The sequence below is a fragment of the Musca vetustissima genome, unplaced genomic scaffold (assembly GCF_032173495.1).
Source record: "Musca vetustissima isolate MV318-11 ecotype Yass unplaced genomic scaffold, APGP_CSIRO_Mvet_v1 utg10898, whole genome shotgun sequence".
NCBI classification, from domain to species: Eukaryota; Metazoa; Arthropoda; class Insecta; order Diptera; family Muscidae; genus Musca; species Musca vetustissima.
In genome coordinates, this window is record NW_026883304.1 from 328,238 (window position 1) to 348,935 (window position 20,698).

Genomic DNA, 20,698 nt, shown 5'->3' on the forward strand with positions numbered 1-20,698 from the left:
TTTTTTTTTTTTTTAATATATGATATATGGATGTATCGTCGTCTGTATATATATATATATATATATATATTATACTTAAGCCCATTATAGAGAGAAGTGTCCGAACAATTTGTTTACAAACAATATACTACACCGACAAACATATTCTAGTTCGTGTATAAGAACAGCCAGTTACGGAGAAGGGTTGAGGGGAGACGGAAAATTATTGTGCGGAGAAAGAAATGGCTAAAAAGTGCCCGGTACGTTCGCTGAGCGACAGTGCTCTGGGAGAGTTAGCAAATCTTATTGTGTCGACACTGGGCTATGCAAAATATGGCCCTGATGTCGATATGGACATCAACATAGTAATGGTGGACATTAACGAATATCTGGAGTTAGCCGGTGCTACTTCCAACATTTATCAGGACTTGTTGCGTGTGATACTGAGTTCCAATTACTTGGATGCGAATATGCGGTTCACTTGTTTGCAGATGCTGCTTAATTGTGGTGTTTCGTTTCTAGTAACGGAGGTCTTTCCATTCTCATACAACGAAAAGATATTACAAGTAATTGCGGCTCAAGGCACAGGATTGCGTGTGCTTAACCTCAAAGGGGTCTGGGTCAAGGAAGAGCATATGTTCTATATGTTTGAGATAGTAAAGAAATGTAAATACCTCACCAAGCTGTATGTGCCATTTATAGCGAATGACGATTTATTGGAAGTGATTGCCAAGCATTGTCATTACCTACAAGTATTGGATATATCGGGCGAGACCGATATTACCGAAATCGGCATCGAAAGCCTAAGTAAAGGTGTATGTGCGGACCGTTTGACCATAATCGATGTTGGAATGATGGGAGAGGAAAATATTTGCTATTCAGACATAGCGCTGATTTTGGAGCATTGTCCGAATGTGGAGACACTTTCAACCTATTCGTTTGTTGGGCCGGCGTTAAAGTTTGTGTACGACAACGTCGATGCGAACTTCAAATGCAAACTGAAATATCTCCACGACACTTCAACGGATGAGGAGACATTACGCATTATCGTTAAAACGTGCCCACAATTACAATCGCTATATTTGGATACACCCAAAGCGGGTTGTTTAATTGCACTCTCCAATACATTTTTACGCAAGCTAAAAATCTACAAATTCTCATGTTCGGAGTTATTAAACCTACTAGAGAAAACGGGTCGTTATTTGGACCATCTAACAATGATCAAGGGTAATGGTGAAATAGAATTGGGAATTTTGGCAAATATGTGTCCAGGACTCATTGACTTAGACTGCTATATGATGGAAGGTCTGTCCTACTTTAGTCCAAATCAACATCGTTTTACCCGTCTGGAGGGGCTCGAGATGCTAAGTAGTCCGATTGCAAATACGGCACTAAAATCCCTTATTTGCAATACCAACCAATTAAAGAGGCTGGCAGTTGACAGTGTGTCATTGACCGATGATGACATTGTAAGGTAAGAATTGCCGGCTCTAAATTGAATCAATATAATGTGTACGTTTTAATAGCATATTTATACAGCATCATTTCTATGCACTCGAGGATGTCTGGTTTACCTTGGCGCCGAATTTAACCATCCAGTCAATACAGGTAATCCCAAACATTCCTGCGATCCCAAGCAATTGAAAATATGATAGGAGCTGAACTCGTAGATATAATAGAAGAGATATTATTCTAATAACCCGAAAATTCTTGGTTATTGTATTTTAAAATTGTAGGCTTAGAAGAAACTTCTTTTTAGATTAACAAATTCATAAAATGACTTTGGATTAAATGACAGAATAGTTATCATAGTCTATAGAGGAGCCAGATTTTTAAATTTTCTAAAAAGTTTATTTTTTGAGTTTTTTATACTTTACAATTCACGTGTATTCCATGGATGTCTATCAGAGTTTCTAGTACTAATAGTAGGAACACATTGAGAAATAAATTTGTTTAGAGTAACATAAAATCCTGTATATACATAAATTGGGGTGATAATTATCTCCAGGAATACAAATAGGAGGTATTCTAACTAATTCAAAATATGCTGTATGATTTACGAAGACTAGATCAATGATTTTCTCATGATTATTTACTATATTATTTATTTGTTGGAGATTAATGTCACAAAATCCACTAATAATTTCAAAAGTAAATTGATTTAAATTTATATCAGATGCCAATGGAGTAAGAGCTTCTGACTCTGGCAATGAAAGCCACTTCGCATATTGCATATTAAAATCGCCAAGAACTAATATTCGGTCCGAATCATTCATTTTATTAATTATGGATTGTATTGCTAATATGAATGAGGAATATATGAACAAGTGACGAATAATTTAAATTTACCCAATTCAATGGATATGCCGACCAATTTTTTCCTTGACCAGACGTAATTTGCGGAGTTAATCGATTGGTAACACAAAAATACGTTAGCTTCAACCAGGACTAATATATTCCAGGCCTAATATATTCGAACATAATTTAAAATCACACGACAGAAATTTTAACAGTTTTATGTTAATATACGATTATGACAAATTATGTTTTAAAAAATGACCCAAAAGGAAAGTTTAGTATGAATAAAATTTGTTCTTTATTATACATATATATATATATATATATATATATATTTGTGGCAATTCCAAAATGTGTTCAGGAAAAGAAGATATATTAAATTTAAAAGTTCTGCTGTTGTCAATATATTTGACAACACATCATTTGCGGCTATAATAACTATGAAATCTCAACTTTCTTCCAAACATTTAAAGGAAGATTCATATTTATTACATATTTTATTGCATTCAAAACAATAGACCTTGTGTTTAAAAAATTAAAGTGAAAAAGAGCCAATTTTCTGAGCTGTTATCATAAATGAGCAGGTATGAATTATGCGTTTGAGCGAAATATTTGAGAGGAAATCTGAAAAAAGTGTCTAAGATGTGGATTTTGGGCAGTTAAATCCAAAATGAAAACCTTGAAAACCTTTTCTATATCGATAAATTCCTGCCTTCTATTTAAAAACTGTCTACTCTTCTAGGAGAAAACCGCGTCGTCATATCCTTGACCTCTCAAAAATGTTAGATCCAAACCCAAACTGATTACTGTGTTTATTTATTAATTCCTGTTAATCCTACTAATTCACGTAGCAAAGAAAACGTTATTTGACTTTTTTAGATACCTTTTCAAACATCTTATACATTTTAGCGGATTAAACTATATCATCCGCTAAAACTGAAAATAATACAGCACTTTTCAGTTCTTCAACATTAGACTTCTGGATGTACTTTCCAATTATTTGTATTAACTCGTTTTGAATTCTGGGATTTCTGGGTATGTTGCATTTTTTGGGTGTACTCTCCAAACATTTTAGGTCTAACGACAGTATTCAGGAGTCTATTCTTCCCCTCAAGGCGATATATTCCCTTTCACACAATAAAATTGTCTCAATGTCCACTTTAACTGTATACGTTTGTTAATTGAATATATCTGAAGCTTGTTTGTCCATAACATGTTCTATACGTTTAGAAACATTTTTTATTCTTGGTATAAAGTCCTGAGTCCTCATCATCGCAGAGGGTGTGACAGAAGTAATTTTGGCACTTAGTGCTTGCCCTTTCCGCACCCTCCTTTATTTGAAAATAAGATGCCGACTTGTACAAAAAGCACCTTTCACTAAATCTGAATATGCGATACAAGAATCCCGGACCGGGCCGTGTATAATTAAAATGAAAATCAATTCGAAAACTTTTGCTCGTATAAGAAAAAAACTAAATATTAAGCCATTTTTAACATTTTGTCCACAATCTATGCTCTTCTTTACACAATCTATACTCTTCTTTACACTTTTAATGTGGAATGGCATATAATACAACAATTTTTTTAATGATTTCATCTGGGGTTTTGTTACATTTATCTTGTGTATGTAGAAATTTGGAGAACTGAAGGGGAATTACAAATTTTCTGTAGCAAACCTAAATTTATTTGAAAAAAAATATCATTCTGAAAGAATTATACATATATTCTATGTTATTATAGAAAGAATGTAATCGAACCAAAAACCTAACTTTTATGCCATGTACAGACGAGCGTTGTGCGCTCTCTCATTCGTTGTTCGACCCTTAAGTAATTACTTAGTTCTCCATACAAACACTGAGCGAACGCCGACTTTTGTACATTGTTCAATTCGAATCACTCTCTGAATAACTTGTCAATAAAACTGTTCCGACAATACATGAAATACCTAAAAAACGACGTAGACGAATCCAAATTATTTGGAATTTATACATGGTACAATTATAAAAGGTAACAGCAAATCCCAGCTGATTTGATTCCAACGTAATATGAATTTGACAAATTATGTTTTTAAAAATCACCCAACAGGAAAATTGGGAAGAATTAGCTAGGAGAGTGTATGAATAAAAATTTAACTCCTTAGTACAGCTTAAGGAGGCTTTACTGGAATCGTGGAAGTCCATAGAGCCGGAGGTATGCCAGAATTTTGCCAAATCAATACAGAAGCGTTTACAACAAAGAATATGCAACTAAATGTTAATTTCTCGATTTTTTGCATTTTTTAACATTGATACTTTGCTTTGTCCGATTTTGCGTTGAACACAATAAATTGAGTTAATTTTGTTTTTCTGACGAAATTTACTGTTATCACTAGGAAAGTTGTTGTTTTTTTTTTGTATTGTTCAGAAATATAAGTAAGTAATGTGTAAATAAAAGCGAAAAAAAAACTAAACATTTAGACAATTTTTTTGAAATGTATAGTCTGCTTTTCCACAGGCAGATTTTTATTTGGCAAATTTTTTGTTTTCTCTTTTGAAATTATCGCTTGCTTTTCCATTAGCAAATTTTACTTTGCCAAATTTGCGAATCAAAATACAAAAGAAAGAAAATAAAAGTCAAAAATGTTTGCATTTTAAAGATTTTTTTTTAAATATTTTATTTATTTTTATATATATTTTATTATATAAATTGCAAAAATTAAAAATTAAATTTCATTTGCACAAATTAAAGCAACAGGTTTGTAAACAAAAGCCGGCTGTGTGTCAGTAAAGCGAATAGGTTCAAAAGGAAATGTCAACAAAATTGTTTTCAACGAACAGAGCAAAGCCGAATTTGCGAGTACGGCAAATTCTGCACAGGCAAATTTTTGTTTTTCTTCCTCGCACCCCTCTCGCCTACAAACTCAGTATTTGCCAAATAAAAATTTGCCTGTGGAAAAGCAGACATAGCATTATTATATCTGACAACAACTTGTCCGATTATTCGATGGAGCCACTGTATATAGCAATGGCTCAATTATAGGAAAGATGTGGAAGCGATAGAAATATAAATTTGATAGATTTTCATTCATGTTTTTCAATTTTTATTTTGAGGATTCGAAAATATTTTATTTTCAAAATAAAAATAATTTGATGATTATTTGTTTGTTTACATTTTTCTGTCAAATGAGTTGACTCTAGTAGAACTTACAACAACAAATTTCCATGTGGTTGTTTTTTGTACAACAACACTTGCTGTTACCTTCTATTATACCATGGAATTTATACATAAAAAGGGAAGAAAGTAGCACAATGCTAAAAAAGTTGCAAACAGTGTTACAGGACGGTAACCCTGCAGTCGCACAACGGTAGCACTTTTGGTTTCTTGTTTAACACAAAAATTGTAACATATTTACGTGAATCACACATGGATCTAAATAGAAAAAATAATTCTCTTTCTCCTGACTATAGTATGAACCCATATCTATTTACTTTTAATTCATGTTTTCAATTTTCTTTTGTACGCAAATTGGAACAAAAGGGAAAGAAATGCATATTCCATTAAGTAGATTACAAAATTGACTACCTTCTGCATATATAAAAACTATAAATTTTTTTACTTTTCATTCATCATTTTCAATTTTAGAGTAACTTCTTGTAATGTGGACCATGCGTCAAATGTGGACCACACCCCATATCTAAGAAAATGCTTGAAATATGTCAATGCCGCCTTGATAAATGTTTTCGCAATTGGTGAAAACAAACATCAAACTTGGTTTTTAATAAATAATTGCAATGTTGAAAATTTAGTAGGTAAAAATGTAGCTCTGATTGTAAAAGTGTGATTTGAAAATTGTTTAGCACAATAGTCGAACGATTTTGTAATATAGTCGAACATTTTGTTTTCTCGAATATAAAGAGGTTATGTGGTTTTCTTGTTTTCTTTAACAAAAATACACGTTCATCTGTAATTACAATCGGTTATTTTTAAATTTTTATTCGTTTTTGAAGCCGATAATTATTTTTAAATAAAAATATTCAATGTCGGGTAATGTGGACCACTATAAAAAAGTGGGACATTTTCATGAGGACGAGCTCGAAACAAGGACGCATTTAATATGCGAGGAGGTATTCTATCCTCTGAAAACTCGATATCCGAAATTATAGGTGCCTCGGTTGGATAATGAAGCAAGGACCTTCAAAATACCGCAAATGTGGTGGTACCCCTAAAAGGGGGCTATTCCAAAACATGGACCCATATATTTTTGCATTAATTGTTACCCAAGAGTGCAATAAATTGATATTTATCACAATTAATCCACAACCTACCTTTAACTTACTGATCCTCATTACCCACACATACTGGTCCACATTACCCGCCAAGTTATTTTTATTTGCAGTTTAGAGTTTTTTTGAAATATAATGCAATAACATTTTTATGGACAAATATATATAATTTTTGACCTGGAATATAATTAGCCAACAAATCTACCATGTTGTGAAAACAATTTGTTTTTATTTTTTACCTTTGTTACGCCCACAATACTGAAAAAGTTTGAAAATTTTATAAATATTTTCATGCTGTCAAAATTAATTTATTTTCGACAAATTCTCTCATTTGTTAGGGATGGGACAAAATTCTTGGTTATTCAGAGAGTGATTCGAATTGAACAACGTACAAAAGTCGGTGTAATTGTAATTACTTCATAATTAGGGGTCGAACAACGAATGAGAGAGCGAACGACGCTCGTCTGTACATGGCATAAATTATAGTAATATTCATAACAAATTTAAACAAACTTTCAATTTATTGTTAGACAAGGAGAAATGATGTATTTTTGATGCAGTCAGCTGATATTTCCAATTCCACGTAGCTTCCAATATTTTCATAATTCTAATAGGAATTGTTCTTCTTAAATTATAGTAATATTCATTACAAATTTAAACAAACATTCAATTTATTGTTAGATAAGGAGAAGTGATATATTTTTTGATGCAAAAGCAATGTTGTATTTCAGATTATTTGATTTAGCACATGATTTCGACCATGAGGAGTAATTTATTTTTTTTTTTAAATTCAGATCGATTCAGCAATTAAATCGAGATAATTCACTTTATTACGCTAAAAATACGTAATAATAACTACTTATATTGTTGTTGCCTAATTAAAAGTGATTAGTACATTATTCCAGTAAGAAAATATTTTTTTATAAATGGGTCTTTACAACAACAAACTTTCAATTTATTGTTAGACAAGGAGAAATGATGTATTTTTGATGCAGTCAGCTGATATTTCCAATTCCACGTAGCTTCCAATATTTTCATAATTCTAATAGGAATTGTTCTTCTTAAATTATAGTAATATTCATTACAAATTTAAACAAACATTCAATTTATTGTTAGACAAGGAGAAGTGATATATTTTTTGATGCAAAAGCAATGTTGTATTTCAGATTATTTGATTTAGCACATCATTTCGACCATGAGGAGTAATTTATTTTTTTTAAATTCAGATCGATTCAGCAATTAAATCGAGATAATTCACTATATTACGCTAAAAATACGTAATAATAACTACTTATATTGTTGTTGCCTAATTAAAAGTGATTAGTACATTATTCCAGTAAGAAAATATTTTTTATAAATGGGTCTTTACAAGGATAGCTCGGGTTATTTCCATGGTATAATAATAGAAGGTAACAGCAAGTGCTGTTGTACAACAACCACATATAAATTTGTTGTTGTAAGTTATACAAGTGTCAACGTCATTTGACAGAAAAATGTAAACAAACAAGCAAATTATATTTATTTTGAAAATGCCATTTTTTGAATCCTCAAAATAAAATTGAAAAACACGAATGAAAATCTATCAAAATTATATTTCTATCGTTTCCTCATTTTTCCTATAATTGATCAAATCAGCTGGGTTTTGCTGTTACCTTTTATAATTTCGAACGTAATAAACCACATACGCCTGACATTGCGCCCAAACAAGTTATTTTCTCCTAATCACATTTTTACTGTGAATATCTTTTGTCCCAGTTATTGTGGAATTTTTCCATATCCTTGATGCAATATCATTCCTTCTCTAAAAATATACTGTTATTTGACAATTCAAACTTTACAAATTAACAACAGCATGTTATTAAACAAATAACTGTAAATACAGTGGTGGACATTCGTTTGAGAGCATATGATATGTTTTAGATTTTACTATGAAAACACATTGTTATTATATATTTTTTTAACAAAAAAATATATAAAAGGAGGAAATTACTCATATTTTTTGCATAAATGGGTTCGGTTAAGCTATTATATGGTACGGAGATAAATATTATGAATTCTATGACAAAATATTTACATTATAATACAAAAATTGGAAAATTAATAAATCATTCAGAGTGTGTGATTAGATTAAGGGTCTAAAAAAAAGGAAAAAATGAGGTGTAGAACCATCAATAAAGGACAATTCCAATTCTACTTTAAGAGATAAGGGACGAATTCGAAATAAACCAGCTAAAAATCGATATTCCAACAACAAAATTAGGGCAATTTTTTAGCTATCTATTACAATACGTGCCATTTCACGGCATTTAAAGTCTATTTCTTAAATAAGATGGACTAAACTAATGACCAAACTACGTTTTACGAACGCTTACAAGTAAAATTAGTGGAACTCGATAAAAGCATATGGATTAAACAAATAAATTTTAAATTATCACATTGTCAGACGAGAATAAGTTATTTTTGTATGGATCAAACTATTATATGATCTGGAAATATTCTTATATAAGCCTAAAAGATTTATTGAATAACAAAAGACCCAAAGATTGTTTATTTGTTCCCTTTCTGCAAGAATCTAGGGCAGAGGGGGGCACCTTTGAACAGCGCTCTTAAAATGGGGCACCTTTGAACAGCGCTCTTAAAATCTCGTTTTAACATTTTTCCGACACGTAACCACATTTTTGTATATGGCAATCTTGTTCTCTATCTGCGTAAACCACTTTGGCTACCTTTTTGAGTTGTCGACAAAATGTACATGGGTGACCATGTTTTCGCAGTGCCATTGTAAACTTTTAATTTTTTGGTTGTAAGGGCGCAGAGAGAATTCGGTGATAGTTTTCTTTCGTTAAACAATTTTTTTTGCATTCCAACAATTTATTATAAATTTCCGTAAAATGCCACAGGTTGGGCACCGTTGAACATGCGCAACAAACTCCAGTAAAAAACGGAGTTTTTAACTTTTGGCTTCGATTTCTCAAAATTTCAAATGGGTTAATAAGATTATGAAATTAACTGTATTTTTCCCGATATTAATTTTTGTTTTTAAGTCATTTTATGTTTTTATAAATTTTGATTTTAATTTTCGAAACTTTTTGTATATATTTTTAATAAATAAATGCATTTCTGATATCTATGAATAAAATACATATATATTTGAACATAAACACTGTAAAAAACCATGCCCTTCAAAAATACTCACCCTAGTTCAAAGCTGCCCCCCCTAGGGGGCAGTTTTGAACACTTTGACTTCGGCCATTAAAACAGTAATAAAATATATTTATAAAGCTTAAATTATGTCTAGACCTCGGATTTTGCATATTTTTGCATATGCAAAATATGCAAAATATATGTAAACATATGCAAAATATGCAAACATATGCAAAATATGCAAACATATGCAAAAATATGCAAACATATGCAAAATATGCAAAAATATGCAAAATATATGCAAAATATACAAAAAAATATGCACGGTAAGCTAGGTCGATATGCGAGAAATATTTGCTAAATATATGTATAAAACATGCAAACATATATAACCGTTATATGGCAATATACTAAAACGTGGACCGATATATCCCATTTCCAATACCAAACATCCTAGTAGTAATAATAATATATGTGCAAAATTTCAAAGTTCTATCTTTAATATTGCGACCTAGCATACCGTGCATATATTTTGCATATTTTGCATATGTTTGCATATTTTGCATATTTCTGCATATTTTGCATATATTTTGCATTTTTTGCATATTTTGCATATGATTTTTGAATATTTTTGCATTTTTTGCATATGTTTGCATATTTTGCATATATTTTGAATATTTTTGCATTTTTTGCATATATTTTGCATATATTTTGAATATTTTTGCATATTTTGCATATTTTTGCATATTTTGCATATCGACAATGCATATTTTGTATATTTTTTGCATATATTTATCGCATATCGACCTAGCATACCGTGCATATTTTTTGCATATTTTGCATATTTTTTGCATATATTTTGCATATTTTTGACATGACCCCAAATATCGATCAATTAAAGCATGAAACGCCTAAATACAAAATTTGAGTCCAATCGGATAAAGCATAAAAAATATGCAAAAATCCGAGGTCTAATTATGTCACACTAGCGGGCCCGGCAAACGTTGTCTTGCCTAGCAATATTGTTGATGCATAATTTTCGTCGTTCTAGGTTTGTTTTTATACCCTCCACCATAAGGTGAATTGTAAAAATTTGTGTAATATCTTGGTATTTATCAGATCACACTTAAAGTAATATTACAGTACTGAAAATCTACAATTTGAGGTTAATGAGCGAGTAATTTTGCTATTTTTGTCTTCTAAAGTTTCGGTGAATAAAAGTTTATGAATTATTGAATTCGTGGAAAGTAAATTTAAATGCACATATAAGTTTGACTCTCGAATATAATTCATTTTTTCAGTATATTTATAAGACTTCCATATAACGTTAGAGCTAGTTTTTGTAACCTACATGATTTAAGATACAACTTAGAAATTTGCACATATATTTATACTACTTATATGATAGTTGATATTGAAAATGTTAAACCTTGGTTCCCTTTTAAAGGTATTGTTTCTAATTTAATAGTAGGTATACTCTCCCTAATTAATAACTTCAATATTGACCGAAGTGTTCGGATAGCTCCCCTATAACGGTATCCCTTAATATTCGGTATTTGACTGAAATTTTTTATTCGCCCAAGCCTTTAAATATCCCTCATATAATTTTGGTTGTTTTATTTGGTAGAATGAATCGTACTGAAAGTATCTATATTGATCCACTCTTTGAGGTAGCTCCCATATAACGGTACCCAATCATAGAGTTGGCCTAACGTATTAAAAAGGCGCCATACATATTTGAAGTTTTTACCCCCTTTTTTCAACCTGAGTGTCTGTACATTATTTTTTAAGAGCATGGGCAACCTACTATCACATAGTGTTGTAACATTGTTCCCATATAAATGTCCCGACCGATTTAAGGAATCTACATATTAGAAAATATGAAAAGTTAGTTTTATGTTTTAGTTTAGTTGATATATTAAGGTATTTGCAATTTTATAGTCACAGTTCAATACGAATAGGTAACATCACTTTTTTATATCAACTTAATGAATTTTGCACAGAAAATTGCATCGTATATTAGTTTTCTGTGATACACATTTGTGGTATCGGATATATGAGAGGTGTTGTGTTTATAAGTTCAAAGGCATTGGCCAACGATTAGGCGTATAACCACCATATAATGGTACCACCGATTTGATATTTCCCGTGCCATAGCAACATTTGTTGCGGGGTTGCTTAAACGCAGTCTTTTGTCGAAAGCAAAAAAAATTTTGCGTGGAGGGGCCTTAGGAAGTGGCTTTTTTCGCCTACGAGGTAGCCACTAACCACGAGTTTCCACCAGCTCCCATTATGCGGTAGAGTTGGGGGAGCTGGAGGTAGCTACAATGGACACTCCCGGGATGACAAGCCACTGTAATGCCTTTTTTGGCCTGCCGTGTCCATTATGTTTGTTCTAAGGGGTTAGTATATATTTGCCAGGGTGGTGTTAGTAATTTAGCACAATATTTGGTGTGTGCTCTTTTTCGTTGGGATGACCCTTTATTGGGATTCATCCATAAAGGCAGGGCAGCCTCCTGTGCGTCCGGGTTTTGACGCGACTGTCCCCGAACCCAATTACTCCATGATCACAGCCCAGGAAAAATACATTTGTTTTTCTCGGCCAAGTAATAACAAAAAGTCAGCCAACTTGTCCACGGATGACGTTATACCTTATGGCCGAGAATAATCCAATGTTTTTTCCTGAAAAGAAAAATAGATTAATAAAATGTTTTATATAAAATTACAAAAAAAATGTGCTATTAGCTCTAGGAAACTTTGTTGATGTGAAGCAAATGGCGAACCGCGTTGCCAACCACTTTTTTAGTAGTGGAACCTAATTCATTCATGAATAAAACACGTCTTGTAAGTGGAAGCAAGTAAGGTAGATGGCATGTTCACAAAATCAGAAAATGTCGGATTTATTTAAAATTTTCAAATGTCGGACATTAAGCAGGGACTAACCATATAAAAAGGACAGTCCGAGTTATAAGTAAAGGCCGGCATTTGTAACGGTGACACTACGAAAAGAGGTAGGATCCAACCAAATATATTGTACCGCTATATTATTACTACCCGGTAACTAAGGACCTTTGCTCCCAGAAAAACTGGAGACTCACTCTATTATACCACGGTGCTCAGCACCATATTAACTTTTACGTGGACTTAATAATACTGAATATTGGTGTGTGTTTGATATATAAAGTAATGAAAGCAAAACCTCTGAAAAAATGGTATAAGTTAGCGGTAACAACAGAAGCTAACGTCCACGAATTTCGATCACACCACCAAAAAGCATACCAGTATTTAAATTCAAACGACAGTAAAACCCAATTTTAACGACTTAATTTTTATATTTATTTATTATTTTTTTTAATTTATAGTTCATCATTGTTGTATGACATATTTTTGTGACTAGTTTTATTTTGTATCTAGGTTGGTTTTAAGTGAATATTTATTTGTATCTTAATTAGTTTATTTTTTTAATGATATTTATTTATAATAATATTGGAGTTAATTTTTATTACTGTTAGAAACCACAGTTGGGTTATATACATAGCACCTAAAAGTTACAAATAGAGCTCTATTAGGAACGATTAGGAATTGGCTTTACCCGCAGTAGTCCAGTGAATTGGGCGTGCGCTAAAACTCTTTAGTGGGTTCTAAAGACCATAAAATTTGACTTCAATTTTGAATTTTGTTTTGGGTCAACAGACCTTTCGATTTATCCTTCGGAATACCTATAAATATAAGAAAAATAAATAGAATTAATTTACTCGTAGTAATCAGAAATTGTTATACAGTAATTCCATACATGAATAAATTATCACTTTTAACTGGAAAGTATTAAATAGAAAACATAGGATATACAAAAATAGCGGAGATATGATTAGGTTTAGTTTTGTTTGTAATAAAAGACATGTGAAATAGTATTAAGAGAACATAATGGACTTTTGATTGAAGAAGGAAGGAGGGACTTAAAGGTGAGGTAAGTGGTATGTTATGGAGCGGGATTAGGGGTCAAAATGATAATGATGGAAAGGTTTGACCAAGGTAGGGAGGGCGGCTAAATAGGTCATACGGGTTTGGATTTGATGGAGTTGGAAAGTTTTAAATTTAGTATTTTTGTAGATGTAAACCTATCATCTAGGTTACTGTGTACGTTCCTGTGCTGGGAATGCGGGATGGGACCCCCCCTTATGAGAGGCGGCGGAGCTGGTTGGAGTTACCTGAACATCTCCCAGCGGCGTAAAAGGGTCACGTAACACATTTTAAATACTTTAAAGAACAACGTGTCCTTACGGAACTATTTCTATTCTTATTTTAAGAAAATGATCTAGAGAATGGATCTTAGAATCAAAACTATTGCGAATATCTTCTGATTTTCATCCCTGCATTTGTCCCAAAATGTACGTGCATTCTATGGACAACGTGTACATACAATGATCGCGTGTCCATTCAATGATATATTCTCAATTAATTTTTGAATTTTCACAAAAAAAAATTTTTCAATACAATGTCAATCAAATTGAAAAAAAAAATCAAAATTTTCAATAATTGACAAATGAAGTCTTAAAGGATTGATACGCTATCAATTTTTGCCCAAAATTTATCAAAATAACAACTACGACGTGGGGCAATCATAATAGCTCGATACTAAATTCGTGGAAATGCAAATATGCTTCATAATATTTTATTTTTTGCAACATTTTCGCGGATTTTTCTTAAAATTTTCTTTTATTAAAACATTTTCCTCTCAATTACAGACTACTAACAGAAACTTTAAGTCAAATCGGTCCAGCCGTTTCTTTAAAATAATTTTTGCAAGAATTTCGCGGATTTTTCTCAAAATTTTCTTTCATAAAAACCTTCCCACTGTAATTACCGACAACTGAAAACAATTTTGAGTCAAATCGGTCCAGCCGTTCTCAATTGATGCTTTAGTATACATTTTTTTGGCTCCATTTATATATATATATATATATATATATAGATGTATATTCATTTTAAAGGTTACATATGTACCTATTAATTAAAACTTAAAAGATACCAAAAATTATATAATAAAAAATTTTATAAGGCTTCAAAGAAAAAAGTGTTCAAAGGCGTCCCCCTCTCCCCTACTATTTTTACTACGATAACACTTTTTTTCCTTTATGATATCGAAAAAAATAGTAAAAGCTCGTAGATTCTTGCAGTACGGGAACATACCATATATAAGACCTACATTACATACATAATAACAAATGGTATTTTTTCAGAAGATAAAAGAGCTATAGAGACCAAAATTTCTTCTTAGGCCAATAGAAATTTTAATAAATTTCTAATGGGACATTTTATAGAAACCGGAAAATGCTTTTATAAAATCAAAAGATCTGTTTATCGACTTAAATATCATATTTAATTTTCCAAATATCCAAAAGAGTCTTCTTTTCAAAGTAAAACAGATCATTTTATAAAAGTTGGTGCTTTTATAGGCAGCTTATCAGTCATGTTTCCATCCGTAGTCTTCTTTACCACCAAATTCTCTTCTTTTAGAAATCCCAATGTCTCCTTTCAATTCGTTTCTTGTTCTTAGTTGTTTGTTCTTTATTTCTAAATGTTTCCAATTTCTATTTGAAATTATATTTATTTTTACGGCAAATTTAAAAACAAAAAAAATGTTGTGACATTTAATGTTACTATTACCTGCTTTGATACGGCTACCTTCTTAATATACCTTGGTGCTTTCACATGGTACAATTATAAAAGGTAACAGCAAAACCCAGCAGATTCCAACGTAATACTAGTGTTAATATGAATATTACACATTATGTTTTTAAAAACCAACTAACAGGAAAATTGGGAACGCATACAATTCGAAATTGTTCTTTATTAAATGTCCTCCCGTATTCAATTTACTCAATCTGCCTGCTGGGAAAGTTTGAGGAAGCAAATATTTCTTCAATGAATAACTCGCCATTCACAGCATTTTCATATGTGTTACACATATATGTGGCAATGGCTCAGTTATAGGAAAGATGTGCAAGCGATAGCGATAGAAATATACATTTGATAGGTTTTCATTCATGTTTTCAATTTTATTTTAAGGATTCGAAAATATTACATTTTCAAAATAAACATAATTTGTTGATAATTTGCTTGTTTGTATACATTTTTCTATCAAATCACGTTGACACTAGTATAACTTACAACAACAAATTTCCATATGGTTGTTGTATCATTTGTTGTACAACAACACTTGCTGTTACCTTCTATTATTATACTTTGGTGTTTTCATAGCAAAATCTCAAAAACATAATATGGGCTCAAACAAAATTCGACCGTTGTGTATAAAAAAACAAGTCTATTAAAAATATTCACAATAACAATAAGAAGTATCGCCAATATATATATATATATATATATATATATTAGTATTTTCAAACAACTCATGTTTAGGTATCAATGTTTCAGGAGTTTAAAGTTTAATTATTATTAAATAACTAACACAATGGCTCGAAATAACTATGTTATTCGATTTTTTTAATAATTGTATACCTTTACTTACTTTAGGTTTTAATGAATGAATGCCCCGAACTACAGTCAGTTGGACAATTAAGTGGGTGGGCTCTTTCTCCAGATGATTTGGCGCTTCTTCGAGGACTTCTAAAAAGCGGAAACTCTAGCCTTGTTCTTACACCGAACGGATTTTTCCCATAATATATACGCATATTACTTTTAAGATAATATTGTTATTATTGCTACTTCTGTAACTATATAAATAAATTTATATTTAAATTTATAATTCAGCTTGATACCAATAGGCAAATCGAAGACGAAGACAGTATTACCGATGATTTTCGACGATGTTTTTCATAAGCTTATAGTTTCGTTAATTAACGAAACTGTTTGGTAAGTTACCGATCATAATAAAGTATTCGTTAAGTCCTAACGACAGATATGAAGTAGTTGACATAAATTCTAAATATTACATGAGAAATACATATGTTTTTTATTTAATTTTACCGATAACGCATATATAAGTTACAGAATGGCTATAGAAAATATTCGTAAGTAAATCTTGGTTTTGCCATAATTTTTTGATAAACTACATAATATCAGTATGCATAAATATAGCTGACATAAACATAAATATAATTGACAAATATTTCTGACTTATGCCTGACATTGCACATCGAATTCAAGTAGGAATTACGTACTTTGACAGTTAATCAGCTGTGCTAAATGGACTACCTTAAAATTTATTGTGCCATGCGTTTATTGTACAACGACATTTGCTGTTACCTTATATTGTTATACCCATCACACAATAAATAGGTAGTCAAAGTGGGTAATTTCTACTTGAATTTGATTTGCAATGTTGCCAACCATTGGTCTGTTCCAGTACTTTTTTATATAGTAAATCTAGTAAAAGGGAGACATTTCAAAATCACTCTCAGAGTATAAAACAATTTGAAAAGTTCGGGAACGTAATAGTACGTTTACATTTAACCGGATTTCGTTAACCCAGTGGGTTTCAATTGCCAATTCCTTTGCATATATGTCAAATAAATCCTCATAAAGTAGGTTAACCCGGTAAAAAGTTCTAATGTAAACGCCGTATAAATCTAGTAAATATGCCAAAATTAGATGGCAATACTTCAAAATCAACATAACAGCCAATCAGAAATTGGCATTCCTGTTTACCATTTTTACTCGGACAAATTTGTCGAGTAAAAAGTTTACAAAGAGAATGCCATTTTGTTTTGCGTGCTCTTAAATTTGGTTCAATGTTTTACCAGTTTTGTGGGTTAATGAACGTTTTTCGAGTAAAAAGTTGCAAAGCTTGTAAAAATTGTAGAATCTTTTAGGTTCTGGACTCATGGTTCTGAACTCATGTGAAATATTATAAGGAAAATTTTGACAGATATATCAACTTTTTAATGCACCATGTCTCTACCTTTTGGGCTATAATGCCAGAATAAATAAAAACAAATGCATTTGACATAATTTTAAAACTTTACTAAAAACGCGAAAAATGAATGGAATGGCAGGATTACTTTTCAAAATCGAGTTGCGAATTTGATTTACATACAGATTCATTCACAAGTCATACATTTCTTCTTACCAATGTTGTAAAATTCATATTTAAATAAATGGATTTCAGAATATATTTTTTCTGTATTTTTCAAAACATTACATACACAGTCACACATTTTGTATATGACTTTGGCATAACAAGCCACAATATGAAAAAAAATTTAATTTATAAAATACAAAATTTAAAAATTCAAATCAAAATTCCCACACATTTACCCGTGATATAATCTACAAAATTCCCCAGAAAGTGGCAGCATAAACTTTGTGTCTCATGTCACTTTTAATTACACCCCAAGGCATGGCACAATGAATAGGTAGTCCATTTAGAGTAGCTGATGTCTGGATTAACTGTCAAAGTGGTCAATTTTACTTGAATTCGATGTGCAATGCTTCCAACTTTTTGAAATATTATAAGGAAAATTTTGACAGATAATCGAGACAAAAAAAATGTTTTTATTTTGATACATCACCTGATTATTCCTTATAATATTTCAAAAAGTTGGCAGCATTGCACATCGAATTCAAGTAAAATTGACCACTTTGATAGTTAATCAAGACATCAGCTGCTCTAAATGGACTACCCATGGCACAATGAATAGGTAGCAAGGTAGATATACAAGGTAGCCGCATCGGCGAATTTCTACAACAAACATCGGTTGTTGTATTTTGATATGTCAAAAATATTTTGCCAAAACAAACAGATTGACAAGATTTTTTTACACAAATTCTTGTAGAAAATGTTAATAAAAGTATTGCCAAAAAAGCTATTAGAAATTCGGAGATTTTCATTTATAATTTTGTTTTTTAATTTTTTGGTTCAACATTACAACAACATTTTTGACATTTATTTGTCCAACAGCTGGCCCGATGCGGCTACCTTATTAAATATACCTTGATCCCAATTATGGTGGAATTGACATATGTCGGAAGAAGAAGAAGACAGCCAACCAACAATAATAAGAATGAATATCCAGATATTTGGGAAGAGACTTTATAGATTGCATTAGTATTAGATCAGTTTGTTAATATCTAAATACCGATTTCGTAGTAACCAATAACGAATGCATAATGGATATGGTGGTACAGGATCCGAAGAATATACCATGTAAGACAGTCCAGTGAGTCCCATTCAATCAATAACCCATTTATGTATGTTTATTTTTCCTGAAGTGGAATTATCTGCGGCCGCACAACCGGTAAAACTTGTCAAGTCTGAGGCAGATCTGCAAAAATGGCTACGTTCTGAAGCGTACTATGATTTGATAGGATTCATCAATGGAATTAGCACGGCCATTCAGGGGAAGAAAATTTCAGATGATTTGTACGTTTCGCCACAAATGGAAAAACTATTGGATATATTTGTAAAATTAAATAGTATGGTCGATGAGATTCCACCCACTGACCAGCCGCAGCGTTTTGGAAACAAAGCTTTCCGCACATGGTCCCGCAGAATGAATCACGTAAGCATCGGATTTCACGTATGCTTTCATCCAGAGTTTTGTAAATTCCTTTGTAGGATATATTTCTAATATTACAAAATTGTGTTCCGAGCGATAAATGCGCCCTTGTCACTGAGTTGGGATTTTACCTTTCGGAATCGTTTGGAAATTCAGTCCGTATTGACTACGGCACAGGGCATGAACTGTCGTTTATTTTCTTTATGTGCTCGTTGTTCAAAGGCGGCATTCTAGAGGAAAAGGACAATGTTGCATGTGCTCTACGTCTGTTCAACACCTACTTGATATTCGTAAGGCGCCTACAAAAAACCTACAGAATGGAGCCTGCTGGTAGTCAGGGTGTATGGTCGTTAGATGATTATCAATTTGTGCCGTTCATTTGGGGCAGTGCCCAACTTGCTTGTAAGACAATGAAAATTGTTTTGGTTAAGCTTTAATGGTGACATCTAATGGTTTTTCAGTCCAAAGCCCTATACCTCCTGAAAAATTTTTGGACGATGAAGTTATAAATACAATGAAAGATGATTATATGTTTATTGCATGTATTGACTTCATTAGGCAGGTAAGACCTATTTTGGTATAGATTTTTGAAAATTAAAGACAAACTATAATGAGATGCAGGTGAAAAAGGGTCATTTTGCTGAACATTCATATCAGTTATGGAGCATTTCGGCAGTACCTTCATGGGCAAAAATAAACTCGGGACTTGTTAAAATGTATCAAAAAGAAGTAAGTATAGATACCAAACATCATTGTAAGTGTATATCGGCAAAATGAAACCAAGCAGGTTTTATAGGTCCATATGTTAATTATCTCGTGATAAAACAGATTACACTTTACAAAATGATGTACCTATACAAATTCAGATTGTTAAATTTATTCTTCTACAAAAAAAAGAGAACTAACGATACTTTTTGCAGATATTGTCAAAATTTCCTATAATACAACACGTTCTTTTTGGAACCCTGATGTCATTTAATCCTGTGAAGCCTGGGACTATGATATCAAGTGCACGTTTAGGATTTATACCACCCGCCCCTCCACAAAAAATTGCGACAACAGGAAACGATAAAGTTTCTGTAAATGTAACGTCCGTAGAGAAGGGTGCCAATAAATAAAGAGTAGAGACGTATATCAATAGTTGCAACTAAATATTTTAGCATAACGTTAGTATTTTGGTATTGTGCTTGTTTTTCCATATTTTTCAATAAAATCCTGGACGAAAAAAGGCAGGTCTTGTAGGAGACGTTTACGTTTTACTTGTGTAAATTTTTTGTTGCCCAAATTACGAAAGGAAAAATAATGAAATCGACTAGAATACGTACTTAAGATAAAAATTGGTTTTCTCCTTTTGAATTGAGTGAAAATATGTGTTTTCAGTTTTTAAGGAATTCTAGCTTCGAAGAGACTATATTTAAGAATCCGGCACATACGAATAATGAATGATTTTAAAACACAAACATTTAATTGGGCAATGTGTGCGCACTATATTTTAAT

The 20,698-nt window shown here is 31.8% G+C and overlaps 2 protein-coding genes across 2 annotated transcripts; both read left to right on the forward strand.

Moving 5' to 3' along the window:
* The first annotated feature begins 204 nt into the window (after positions 1–204).
* Positions 205–16,365, forward strand: LOC133330166 (uncharacterized). The gene is made up of 3 exons (XM_061538637.1): positions 205–1,453; positions 1,506–1,587; positions 16,218–16,365. The coding sequence occupies exons 1-3, from the start codon at positions 222–224 to the stop codon at positions 16,362–16,364; spliced, it is 1,461 nt and encodes a 486-aa protein (XP_061394621.1). The 5' UTR covers positions 205–221; the 3' UTR covers position 16,365.
* Positions 16,366–18,812: 2,447 nt separating this feature from the next.
* On the forward strand, positions 18,813–20,319 carry LOC133330176 (serine/threonine-protein phosphatase 2A activator). The gene is made up of 6 exons (XM_061538645.1): positions 18,813–18,849; positions 18,915–19,204; positions 19,261–19,603; positions 19,663–19,763; positions 19,823–19,930; positions 20,122–20,319. Exons 1-6 carry the CDS (start codon positions 18,813–18,815, stop codon positions 20,317–20,319), a joined length of 1,077 nt encoding a protein of 358 aa, XP_061394629.1.
* Positions 20,320–20,698: the final 379 nt, after the last annotated feature.